Here is a 13,139-nt window from a genome sequence, read left to right as displayed (position 1 = left end):
AAATCCCAATTTCCCTTCAGTTTTCTTGCAAAAAAATCCCGTTTTTCCTTCATTTCTCCCCCTAAAAATTCCATTTTTGCCACCTAAAAACCACGTCCTCTTCCCCTCCCCAAATCCCATTTTTATCCTATTTTCCCCGGAAAAATCTGATTTTTTCCCCCATTTTCCCTTCATTTTTCCCCCCTAAAAATATTATTTTTTTCCCATTTTTCCCCCCTAAAAATCCCATTTTTCCTTCATTTTTCCCCCAAAAAATCCCATTTTTCCCCCCTAAAAATCCCAATTTCCCTCATTTTTCCCCCTAAAAATCCCACTTTTCCTTCATTTTTCCCCCTAAAAATCCCATTTTTCCCTCATTTTTCCCCCTAAAAATCCCACTTTTCCTTCATTTTTCCCCCTAAAAATCCCATTTTACCCTCATTTTTCCCCCTAAAAATCCCATTTTCCCCCCCTAAAAATGTCATTCTCCCTTCAGTTTTCTTCCAAAAACATCCCATTTTTCCTTCATTTCTCCCCCTAAAAATCCCATTTTTCCCTCATTTTTCCCCCTATAAATCCCATTTTTCCTTCATTTTTTTCCCTAAAAATCCCTTTTTTCCCCCTAAAAAAATGCCGTTTTTCCTTCACTTTTCCCCCTAAAAATCCCATTTTTTCCCCGTAAAAATCCCATTTTTCCCTCATTTTTCCCCCTATAAATCCCATTTTTCCTTCATTTTTTTCCCTAAAAATCCCTTTTTTCCCCCTAAAAAAATGCCGTTTTTCCTTCACTTTTCCCCCTAAAAATCCCATTTTTTCCCCGTAAAAATCCCATTTTTCCCTCATTTTTCCCCCTATAAATCCCATTTTTCCTTCATTTTTTTCCCTAAAAATCCCTTTTTTCCCCCTAAAAAAATGCCGTTTTTCCTTCACTTTTCCCCCTAAAAATCCCATTTTTTCCCCGTAAAAATCCCATTTTTCCCTCATTTTTCCCCCTAAAAATCCCATTTTTCCCCCTAAAAAATCCCATTTTTCCCTCATTTTTCCCCCTAAAAATCCCATTTTTCCCCCTAAAAAATCCCATTTTTCCCTCATTTTTCCCCCTATAAATCCCATTTTCCCCCCTAAAACCCCCATTTTCCCTCCGTTTCTCACGGGATTTTTTGCCTTTTCCCCCGTTTCCCCCCCCAAATTCCCAAATTCCCCCAATTCTGGGGCTCTCCTCACCTCCCCCGTGAGCAGGTGGATGATCTCGAAGGCGTGCTTGACGATCCTCACGGTCATCAGCTTCTTGCCGTTGTTCCTGCCGTGCATCATCATGGAGTTGGTCAGGCGCTCCACGATGGGGCACTGCGCCTTGCGGAAGCGCTTGGCCGCGTAGCGCCCCGCCGAGTGCGGCAGGTACTTGGCGTACTTCTCCTTCACCGCGATGTAATCCTGAAAAAAAAGTTGGGAATTCCAAAAATTTGGGATCGGTTTTGGGGTCGAAAGCACAAAAATTTCCAGCCCCAAATTCCCATGGAAATTTGGGAATTCCAGCCCTGAATTCCGGCCCAAAATTGCCCTGGAAATTTGGGAATTCCAGCCCCAAACTCCAGGAATTCCAGCCCCAAACTCCCATGGAAATTTGGGAATCCCAGCCCCAAATTCGGAAATTCCAAATCCAAACTCCCATGGAAATTTGGGAATTCTAGCCCCAAATACCCAAGGAATTCTCACCTATAGGAATCTTTAATTCCAGACCCAGATTCCCATGGAAATTTGGGAATCCCAGCCCCAAATTCCCTCTAGAATTCCAGACACAAATTCCTGTGGAGGTTTGGGAATTCCAACCCCAAACTCGTATGGAAATTTGGGAATTCCAGCACTGAATTCTTCTTTATTATGATGGAATCCTAAAAAAATTTGGGAATTTCAGAAAATTTTGGGAAATTTGGGATTGGTTTTGGGGTCAAAAGGCCCAAAAATCGCCAATTTCCGGCTCAAATCGCGTCAAAATTCGAGTATTTTCCATCGCGCTAACGTAAAGTGAATGCCTGGTGTATTTCTTCTTTTTTGTGATGTAATCCTAAAAAATTTGGGAATTCCAAAAATTTTGGGAAGTTTGGGATCAGTTTTGGGGTCAAAAGCACCAAAAATCGCCAATTTCCGGCTCAAATCGTGTCAAAATTTGAATATTTTTCATTCCGTTAATACGAACTCAAGAAGGTATTTGGTGTATTTATTTTTCCCTTATTATGATGTAATTCTAAAAAATTTGGGAATTCCAAAAATTATGGGAATTTTGGGATTAGTTTTGGGGTCAAAAGGGCCAAAAATCGCCAATTTCCGGCTCAAATCGCGTCAAAATTCGAATATTTTCCATTGCGCTAATACGAACTGAAGGAGGTACTTGGTGGATTTATTTCTTCTTTATTATGATGTAATCCTAAAAAATTTGGGAATTCCAAAAATTGTGGGAATTTTGGGATTGGTTTCAAGGTCGTAATCCTCAAAAATCCCAAATTTCCACCCCAAATCCCATAAAAAAACCTGTAAAAATTCAAAGATTCCTGGCAGCGTAGCGCCCCGCCGAGTGGGGCAGGTACTTGGCGTACTTCTCCTTCACCGCGATGTAATCCTGAAAAAAAGTTGGGAATTCCAAAAATTTGGGATCGGTTTTGGGGTCAAAAGGGCCAAAAATCGCCAATTTTCGGCTCAAATCGCGTCAAAATTCAAAGATTTTCCATCGCGCTAACGTGGACCGAAGGAAGTGCCTGGTGGATTTATTTCTCCTTTGTTATGATGTAATCCTAAAAAATTTGGGAATTCCAAAAATTTTGGGAAGTTTGGGATCAGTTTTGGGGTCAAAAGGGCCAAAAATCGCCAATTTCCGGCTCGAATCGTGTCAAAATTTGAATATTTTTCATTCCGTTAATACGGACTGAAGGAGGTACTTGGTGGATTTATTTCTTCTTTATTATGATGGAATTCTAAAAAATTTGGGAATTCCAAAAATTTGGGATCGGTTTTGGGGTCAAAAGGCCCAAAAATCGCCAATTTCCGGCTCAAATCGCGTCAACATTCGAATATTTTCCATCGCGCTAACGTAAAGTGAATGCCTGGTGTATTTCTTCTTTTTTGTGATGTAATCCTAAAAAATTTGGGAATTCCAAAAATTTTGGGAGCTTTGGGATCAGTTTTGGGGTCAAAAGGGCCAAAAATCGCCAATTTCCGGCTCAAACCGCATCAAAATTTGAATATTTTTCATTCCATTAATACAGACTGAAGGAGGTACTTGGTGGATTTATTTCTTCTTTATTATGATGTAATCCTAAAAAATTTGGGAATTCCAAAAATTATGGGAACTTTGGGATCAGTTTTGGGGTCAAAAGGGCCAAAAATCGCCAATTTCCGGCTCGAATCGCGTCAAAATTTGAATATTTTCCGTTCTGCTAATACGAACTCAAGGAGGTACTTGGTGGATTTATTTCTCCTTTGTTATGATGTAATCCTAAAAAATTTGGGAATTCCAAAAAATTTTGGGAACTTTGGGATTGGATTTGTGATTCTGAGTCCCAAAAACCCAAGATTTTGGCCCAAATTTCACAAAAATCCCATAAAAATGAAACGATTCTCGGCCGCGTGACGCCCCGCGGGATGACTGCGATGGAATCCTGAAAAATTTGGGAATTCCAAAAAATTTTGGGAACTTTGGGATTGGATTTGTGATTCTGAATACCTAAATACCCTCCAGAATTCCAGCCCCAAATTCTCATGGAATTTTGGGAATAGCAGCCCCAAATTCCTCTGGAAATCTGGGAATTGCAGCCCCAAACTCCAGGAATTCCAACCCCAAATTCCCTGGAATTCCAGCCCCAAACTCCCATGGAAATTTGGGAATTCCAGCCCCAAATTCCATCCAGAATTCTGGGAATTCCAACCCCAAACTCCCATGGAAATTTGGGAATTCCAGCCCCAAATTCCCTGTAGAATTCCAGGAATTCCAGCCCCAAATCCCTGTGGAGATTTGGGAATTCCAACCCGATTCCCATGGAAATTTGGAAATTCCAGTCCTGAATTCCAGCCCCAAATTGCCCGGGAAATTTGGGAATTCCAGCCCCAAACCCCAGGAATTCCAGCCCCAGATTCCCATGGAAATTTGGAAATTCCAGTCCTGAATTCCAGCCCCAAATTGCCCGGGAAATTTGGGAATTCCAGCCCCAAACCCCAGGAATTCCAGCCCCAGATTCCCATGGAAATTTGGGAATTCCAGTCCCAAATTCCCTGGAATTCCAGCCCCAAACTCCCATGGAAATTTGGGCATTCCAGACCTGAATCCCATGGAAATTTGGGAATTCCAGCCCCAAATTCCCAGGAATTTCGGGATCCCCACCTGCAGGGAGACGTCGTTGATCTGGATGTCGTCCGTGCTCCGGCCCCAATCCCACGTTCCCATCTCCAGAAATTCCAGCCCCGAATTCCCATGGAAATTTGGGAATTCCAGCCCCAAACTCCAGGAATTCCAGCCCCAAATTCCCAGGAATTCCAGCCCCAAACTTCAGTAATTCCAGCCCCAAATTCCCATGGAAATTTGGGAATTCTAGCCCCAAATACCCATGGAATTCTCACCTATAGGAATCTTTAATTCCAACCCAAAATTCCCATGGAAATTTGGGAATCCCAGCCCCAAATTCCCTCTAGAATTCCAGACACAAATTCCTGTGGAGGTTTGGGAATTCCAACCCCAAACTCGTATGGAAATTTGGGAATTCCAGCCCCGAATTACAGCCTCAAATTGCCCTGGAAATTTGGGAATTCCAGCCCCAAATTCCAGGAATTCCAGCCCCAAACTCCCATGGAAATTTGGGAATCCCAGCCCCAAATTCGGAAATTCCAAATCCAAACTCCCATGGAAATTTGGGAATTCTAGCCCCAAATACCCAAGGAATTCTCACCTATAGGAATCTTTAATTCCAGCCCGGAGAAAATATGGAGAAAAAAATTTCCCCATTTTCCCACTGTCTTCCTCTTTTCCCACCCTTTATTTCCCCTTTTTTCTCACTATTTCCCGCTCAACCTTTTCCCAATCCCCCTTTTCTCTCCCTAAACCCCCAATCCCAACGAAAATTTTTAATTTAAAATTAATTTTAAAAAACCCGAGACCGCCGCTTCCCTCCCCCCCCACTTCCCCTCATGGCCGCTCTCCCCCCCACCGCTGCCATCCCCACTTTTCCCCCTTCCCCCGCCCTCACCGCCCAAATTCCCACCCCGCCGCCTTCCCCATCCCTATTTTCCCCTCACAAATCCCATTTTTCCCAGAAAATTCCCCTTTTTCCCCGCTTTCCCCCCTCACATGGCGGCGGCTTCTTCTCCGACCCGGCAAAAAGAGCGCTACGGGGCTTCCCGGCCGCTTATATAGCGGGCAGGGGTTCACTTCCGGTGGCGCACGCGCAGTTTTCTTGTACGGCATAAAACTTCCGCCCTTCCTGCCCACACTGCGTGTGTTACGCATGCGCCCTAGCGACGTTACGGACGCGGCCGCCATGTTGGTTACGGGCATTCGCCTCAAAGGCCGCCGGGGTTCGTTTTAAGGGGGTAAAAACACGCGTGGGGGGCAAATGGGCGCTTTAGAGGGGTAAAAACACGCGCGGAAGTGACAAAAATGTGACAAAAAGGTGACAAAAAGGTGACAAAGAGGGGACACAGGGGGCTGGAGGTGACACGCGGAGGGGAAATGGCCGCTCACGCGTGGCCGAGGAATGGACGGGCACTCATTAAGCGAGGGTGAGGAGCGCTGACCAATCACAGATCGTCTTTTGTGTGACGTCAGAGGTTGCTGGGCAGATTTCGGCTGGACCCCCGTCTTGGGGATCCCTCCTCACCCAAAATCTCCCAAAATTCCTCCCCAAATTTCCCTAAAAATCCTAAAAAAAATCCCACTAAAAATCCCCAAAATTTTCACCAACTTTATTTTTCACAACGGGGAAATTTTGGGGATTTTTGGGGAGATTTTTTTGGGGTTTAAAGGGATTTTTGGGTGGGATTTGGGGAGATTTTTGGGGATTTTTAATGGGATTTAAGGGGGATTTTGGGGAATTTTTGGGGTTTTTAAATGGAATTTTTGGGGTTTTTTGGGTGATATTTTGAGGGAATTTTTGGTGATTTTTTTGTTTTTTAATGGGATTTTGGGGTGGATTTTTGGGCTGGATTTGGAGGATTTTGGGTGGGAAATAGGGAGGATTTTTGAGGGATTTTTTTGGGAATTTTGGGGGGATTTTGGGGGGGATTTTTGGGCTGGATTTGGAGGATTTTGGGTGGGAAATAGGGAGGATTTTTGAGGGATTTTTTTGGGAATTTTGGGGGGATTTTGGGGGGGATTTTTGGGCTGGATTTGGAGGATTTTGGGTGGGAAATAGGGAGGATTTTTGAGGGATTTTTTTGGGAATTTTGGGGGGATTTTGGGTGGGATTTAGGGAGGATTTTTGAGGGAGTTTGGGGGGATTTTTGGGCTGATTTTGGGGATTTTTGGGCGGGATTTAGGGAGGATTTTTGAGGAATTTTTTGGGAATTTTTGGGGGGATTTTTGAGGAATTTTTGGGGGATTTTTGGGGGATTTTTGAGGGATTTTTTGGGAATTTTGGGGGAATTTTTGGGCTGAATTTAGGGGATTTTTGGGGGATTTTTGAGGGATTTTTGGGAATTTTTGGGGGGATTTTGGGTGGGATTTAGGGGGCATTTTGGGGGGATTTTTTGGGGGATTTTTGGGCTGAATTTGGGTGATTTTCGGGTTTTTGGTCCCCGTCGCCGTCCTGGGAGGGTCCTCAGATGCTCCCTGTGAAGGGAAAGTGACAAAAAATGGGGGAAAAAAGGGGGAAAAAGGGACAAAGGAGGGGCCAAGGGTGACGTCGAGGGTCCCTCACCTGCGTGGGTGTCACCGGGGAGGGGGGTGTAACCTGGAGGGGAAAATGGGGCAAAAACGGGCAAAAATGAGCAAAAAATAGAGAAAAAGGGGACAAAAAGGCAAGAGAAAGGGGGGAAAGGGAAAAAAATGAGAAAAAAAGGAGAAGAAAGGGAAAAAAAAGGGATAAAATGGGGGGAAGGATAAAAAATGAGAAAAAATGAGAAAAAAGAACAAAAAAATAGAGAAAAAAGGGACAAAAAAGTAAGAGAAAGGGGGGAAAGGGAAAAAATGAGAAAAAAGGGAGAAGAAAGGGGAAAAAAAGGGATAAAATGGGGGGAAAGGGATAAAAAATGAGAAAAAATGAGAATAAAGGGACAAAAAATGAGAAAAAAGGGAGAAGAAAGAAAAAAAAGGGAGGAAAATGGGGGGAAGGATAAAAATTGATAAAAAAGGAGAAAAAAAGAACAAAAAAATGAGAAAAAAGGGAGAAGAAAGGAAAAAAAAGGGATGAAAATGGGGGAAAGGGATAAAAAATGAGAAAAAATGAGAAAAAAGGGACAAAAAAATGAGAAAAAAGGGAGAAGAAAGGAAAAAAGGGATGAAAATGGGGGAAAGGGATAAAAAATGAGAAAAAATGAGAAAAAAGAACAAAAAAATGAGAAAAAAGGGACAAAAACCCCAGCAAAAATGGAGAGAAAGTGAAAAAAAGAGGAAAAAGCAGTAAAAAGGGACAAAAAGGAGCACAATGGGAGAAAAAAGTAAAAAAAATGAGAAAAAAGCAATAAAAAGGGAGAAAAGGGGGGAAATGAGGAAAAAAGAGATGAAAAGGACAAATAGTGACAAAAAGGAGGGAAAAGTGGGAAAAAAGGAGAAAAAAGTGACAAAAAAGGAGGAAAAAATGAATTAAAAGGTATAAAAATGGGGGGGAAGGAAAAAAGGGATAAGAAAGGACAAAAATTGACAAAAAAACCCCAAAAATTGACAATAAAGGGATAAATGGAGAGAAAAAAGTGGAAAAAGGGAGCAAAAAGTGTCAGAAAAGGAGAAAAAAAGGACAAAAAGGAAGAAAAGGGAAGAGAAAAGGGATAAAAAGAGAGAGAAATGGACAAAAAGTTACAAAAAGGGACAGAAAATGACAAAAAAGTGACCAAAAATGACAGGAAAGGGACAAAAATTGTTCAAAAAAGGAGAGAAAAGGGAGAAAAAGGAAGAAAAAAGGGACAAAAGTGACAAAAATGAAGAGGAAGGGACAGAAAAGGGGGGAAAAGGGAGAAAAAGTGACAAAAAATGGCAAAAAAGGAGGAAAAGTGACAAAAAATTATAAAAAAGGAGAAAAAGCGACAAAAAATGGACAAAAAATGATAAAAAATGACAAAAAGTGACAAAAAAATGGACGAAATAGGAGGAAAAGTGACAAAAAATGGACAAAAAAGGTGAAAAAGTGACAAAAAGTGACAAAAAAGGAGAAAAAAGGAGAAAAAATGACAAAAAATGGACAAAAAATGAGGAAAAGTGACAAAAAATGGACAAAAAAGGAGAAAAAGTGACAAAAATGACAAAAGAGGTGACAGGAAGTGACATTGGGTCCCTCACCTGCGTGGGTGGCACCGGGGAGCGGGGTGTAACCTGCAGGGACAAAAATGAGATTAAAATGAGGGAAAAGTGGACAAAAAAGGACAAAAACGGAGAAAAAATGAGAGAATGGAGAAAAAAACAGTGAGAAAGGGAGAAAAGTGGACAAAAAGGGACAAAAAACAGCATAAAAGTGACAAAAAGTGACAAAAATGGCATAAAAGTGACAAAAAGTGACACAAAAAGGACAAAACACAACAAAACGGGACAAAAAAAGCAAGAAAAAACAGCACAAAAGTGACCAAAAAGTGGCAAAAAGTGACAAAAAGTGACAAAAAGTGACATAAAGTGACAGAAAAGTGTCCCCTCGGTGCCACCTCGGTGTCCCCTCACTGTCACCTGTCCTCAGGTAGTGACAAAAAAGGACAAAAAAGACCAAAAAAAGGACAAAAAGTGACAAAAATGGACAAAAAGCAACACAAAAGGAAGAAAAAACAGCACAAAATTGACCAAAAAGTGACCAAAAAAGGACAAAAAGCGACGTGACATAAAAGTGACAAAAAGTGACATAAAAGTGACAAAAAGTGACATAAAAGTGACAAAAAGTGACATAAAAGTGACAAAAAGTGACATAAAAGTGACAAAAAGTGACATAAAAGTGACAAAAAGTGACATAAAAGTGACAAAAAGTGACATAAAAGTGACAAAAAGTGACATAAAAGTGACAAAAAGTGACATAAAAGTGACAAAAAGTGACATAAAAGTGACAAAAAGTGACATAAAAGTGACAAAAAGTGACATAAAAGTGACAAAAAGTGACATAAAAGTGACAAAAAGTGACATAAAAGTGACAAAAAGTGACATAAAAGTGACAAAAAGTGACATAAAAGTGACAAAAAGTGACATAAAAGTGACAAAAAGTGACATAAAAGTGACAAAAAGTGACATAAAAGTGACAAAAAGTGACATAAAAGTGACAAAAAGTGACATAAAAGTGACAAAAAGTGACATAAAAGTGACAAAAAGTGACATAAAAGTGGCATAAAATGGACAAAAAATGACATAAAAAGGACAAAACACAATAAAATGGGACAAAAAAAGCAAGAAAGTGACACAAAGTGACAGAAAAGTGTCCCGGAGGGGCCACCTCGGTGTCCCCTCGCTGTCACCTGTCCTCAGGTAGTGACGAAAAAGAACAAAAAAGGACAAAAAGTGACAAAAATGTAAGAAAAAACAGCATAAAAGTGACATAAAAGTGACCAAAAGTGACATAAAAGTGGCATAAAATGGACAAAAAGTGACATAAATGTGACAAAAAGTGACAGAAAAGGGACAAAAAGTGACAGAAAAGGGACAAAAAGTGACAGAAAAGGGACAAAAAGTGACAGAAAAGGGACAAAAAGTGACAGAAAAGGGACAAAAAGTGACAGAAAAGGGACAAAAAGTGACAGAAAAGGGACAAAAAGTGACAGAAAAGGGACAAAAAGTGACAGAAAAGGGACAAAAAGTGACAGAAAAGGGACAAAAAGTGACAGAAAAGGGACAAAAAGTGACAGAAAAGGGACAAAAAGTGACAGAAAAGGGACAAAAAGTGACAGAAAAGGGACAAAAAGTGACAGAAAAGGGACAAAAAGTGACAGAAAAGGGACAAAAAGTGACAGAAAAGGGACAAAAAGTGACAGAAAAGGGACAAAAAGTGACAGAAAAGGGACAAAAAGTGACAGAAAAGGGACAAAAAGTGACAGAAAAGGGACAAAAAGTGACATAAATGTGACAAAAAGGGACATAAAAGTGGCATAAAATGGACAAAAAGTGACACAAAAAGGACAGAACACAACAAAACGGGACAAAAAAAGCAAGGAAAAACAGCATGAAAGTGACCCAAAAGTGACAGAAAATGACCCAAAAGTGACAGAAAAGTAAGAAAAAACAGCATAAAAGGGACAAAAAGTGACATAAATGTGACAAAAAGTGACATAAAAGTGGCATAAAATGGACAAAAAATGACACAAAAAGGACAAAACACAACAAAACGGGACAAAAAAAGCAAGAAAAAACAGCATGAAAGTGACCAAAAATTGACCAAAAATGACCAAAAAGTGACAGAAAAGTGTCCCGGAGGTGCCACCTCGGTGTCCCCTCACTGTCACCTGTCCTCAGGTAGTGACAAAAAAGAACAAAAAAGACCAAAAAGACCAAAACGGGACCAAAAAAGCAAGAAAAACAGCATAAAAATGACCCAAAAGTTACAGAAAATGACCCAAAAGTGACAGAAAAGTGTCCCCTCGGTGCCACCTCGGTGTCCCCTCGCTGTCACCTGTCCCGAGGTAGCGGCTGAGGCCGAAGGTGAAGAGGAGCAGCCCCAGGATCAGCGCCAGCACCGCCAGGGCCACCAGGAGTGACAACCTTGGGGACAATCCCGGGGCTGCGGGGACAAAACGGAACAAAATCACCCAAAATTTAAGAAATTCACACCCAAAAATTTTAAAAAAATCCTTAAAATTTAAAGAAATCCACATAGAAATTAAAAAAAAATTTAATTCCCTATAAATTTATAAATTTTTCACAATAATTAAAAAAAAAACCACCCAGAAATTAAAATAAATGCACTCAAAGATTTAAACAAGTTGTCAAACATAAATTTAAAATGATTGCCCCAAAATTAAAAAAAATCTACCCAAAATTCAAAGATATCCACCCAAAAATTAAAAAAATTCATCCCCAAAATTAAAAAAAAATCCACCCAAAATTCAAAGAAATCGACCCAGAATTAAAAAAATTCATCCCCAAAAATTCTTTAAAAAAATCCACCCAAAATTCAAAGAAATCCACCCAAAAATTAAAAAAATTCATCCCCAAAATTAAAAAAAAATCCACACAAAATTTAAAAAATTCATCCCCAAAAATTCTTTAAAAAAATCCACCCAAAATTCAAAGAAATCCACCCAAAAATTAAAAAAATTCATCCCCAAAATTAAAAAAAAAATCCACCCAAAATTAAAAAAATTCATAGCCAAAAATTCTTTAAAAATTCCCCAAATAATTTTTTTAAATCCACCCAAAATTAAAAGAAATCCACCCAAAAAAATTTTTAAAATCCCCCCAAAAATAAAAAAATCCACACCCAAATATTAAAAAAATTTCCCCAAAAATTTAAATAAAATTCCCCAAAAATTTAAAAAAATCCACAAAAAATTAAAAGAAATTCACACTAAAAATGTTTAAGATCCATCCCTGAAAAATTTAAATAAATCGCCCAAAATTCAAAAGAAAATTGGAATAAACCCTCCAAAAATTCCCAAAAATTCCTAAAAATCCCCAAACTCCCAAAATTAAAAAAAATCCCAATAAATCCCCCAGAAAAAAACCCAAAAAATCTCCCAAAAATTGTTAAAAAACCTTTAAAAAGCACTCAAAAATCCAATAAAAATCAAATAAATCCTCAAAAAATTCCCAAAAAATCCAGAAAAAATTTAAAAAATCCCCAAAATTCCTAAAAATCCCCAAACTCCCAAAATTAAAAAAATTCCAATAAATCCCCCAGAAAAAAACCCAAAAAATCTCCCAAAATTTGTTAAAAAATCATAAAAAAGCACTCAAAATTCCAATAAAATGAAAATAAATCCTCAAAAAATTCCCAAAAAATCCAGAAAAAATTTAAAAAATCCCCAAAATTCCTAAAAATCCCCAAACTCCCAAAATTAAAAAAAATCCTCATAAATCCCCCAGAAAAAAAATCAAAAAATCCCCCCAAAAATTGTAAAAAAATCTTTAAAAAGCACTCAAAATTCCAATAAAATGAAAATAAATCCTCAAAAAATTCCCAAAAAATCCAGAAAAAATCCCGAAAAAATCCCAAAAATTCCTAAAAATCCGAAAATCCCAAAATCCCCCGAAATTACCCCAAAATCCCCCAAAATTTCCTCACCCCACGCGATTCTGAGGGGCTCCTCCAGGGTGGGGTGCAGCGCCACGCACTCCAAAGTGTCCCCAGATGTCCCTGGCGGCACCTGGATCGTCGCCTGTGTCCGGAACGTTCCGTCCCCCACCGGGAGCACCCGGCTTTGTCCTGAAGTGTCCCCCACGGTGTCCCTGACGGTGTCCCCGACGGTGTCCCCGACAGTGTCCCCAACGGTGTCCCCAACGATGGCCCCGTTGCGGAGCCACCTCAGGGTGATCTCGGCGGGGGAGAAGCCCCAGGCGTGGCACACCAGGGCCAGCGCGGGGCCCGAGCGCTCGGGGACGATGCGCAGCTGCGGTGGCGCTGAGGGGACAGTTGGGGACATTTGGGGACATCGTGGAGGCGGCTTTGTGTCACCTAATGGCCCCAAAATGGTGAAAATCCAGCTCAAAATGGCGCCAAAATGGCGGAAATCGGGCTCAAAATGGCTCCAAGATGGCCGCCAATGTCCTGAGGTGATCAAAATGTCCTCCACAAAATGGCCGCTAATGGGCCCCAAAATGGCTGCCAGGGTACCCAAAACTGCCCCAAAATTGGCCAAAATGGCCTCAAACGTGTCCCCAAATGTGTCCCCAAATGTGTCCCAAAATGGCCTTGAAATTGTCCCAAAATGGCCCCAATGCCTCCAATGTCCTCACTCTTCTCAGTGCCTGTGTCCGGAACGTTCCGTCCCCCACCGGGAGCACCCGGCTTTGTCCTGAAGTGTCCCCCACGGTGTCCCTGACGGTGTCCCCCACGGTGTCCCCG

At 40.6% G+C, this 13,139-nt stretch overlaps 2 protein-coding genes across 2 annotated transcripts; both read right to left on the bottom strand.

The window, feature by feature from the left end:
• Positions 1-1,203: 1,203 nt before the first annotated feature.
• Positions 1,204-1,990, bottom strand: RPS5 (ribosomal protein S5; the record flags this gene model as incomplete). Its single annotated transcript, XM_041417295.1, has 2 exons — positions 1,948-1,990; positions 1,204-1,517 (listed from the first exon to the last, which is right to left on the bottom strand). Coding segments are annotated over exons 1-2 (357 nt in total), but the record flags the coding sequence as incomplete, so codon positions are not given.
• Positions 1,991-6,723: 4,733 nt separating this feature from the next.
• Positions 6,724-12,717, bottom strand: LOC121342699 (HLA class II histocompatibility antigen, DM beta chain). Its single transcript, XM_041417294.1, has 5 exons — positions 12,360-12,717; positions 10,749-10,856; positions 8,453-8,485; positions 6,879-6,911; positions 6,724-6,790 (listed from the first exon to the last, which is right to left on the bottom strand). Exons 1-5 carry the CDS (start codon positions 12,715-12,717, stop codon positions 6,780-6,782), a joined length of 543 nt encoding a protein of 180 aa, XP_041273228.1. The 3' UTR covers positions 6,724-6,779.
• Positions 12,718-13,139: the final 422 nt, after the last annotated feature.

This window comes from Onychostruthus taczanowskii, unplaced genomic scaffold (genome assembly GCF_017590055.1).
Source record: "Onychostruthus taczanowskii isolate IOZ18803 unplaced genomic scaffold, ASM1759005v1 scaffold556, whole genome shotgun sequence".
In the NCBI taxonomy this organism is placed as follows: domain Eukaryota; kingdom Metazoa; phylum Chordata; class Aves; order Passeriformes; family Passeridae; genus Onychostruthus; species Onychostruthus taczanowskii.
The sequence above is the reverse complement of the archived record's forward strand: the minus strand, read 5'-3'. Positions and strand labels throughout refer to the sequence as shown.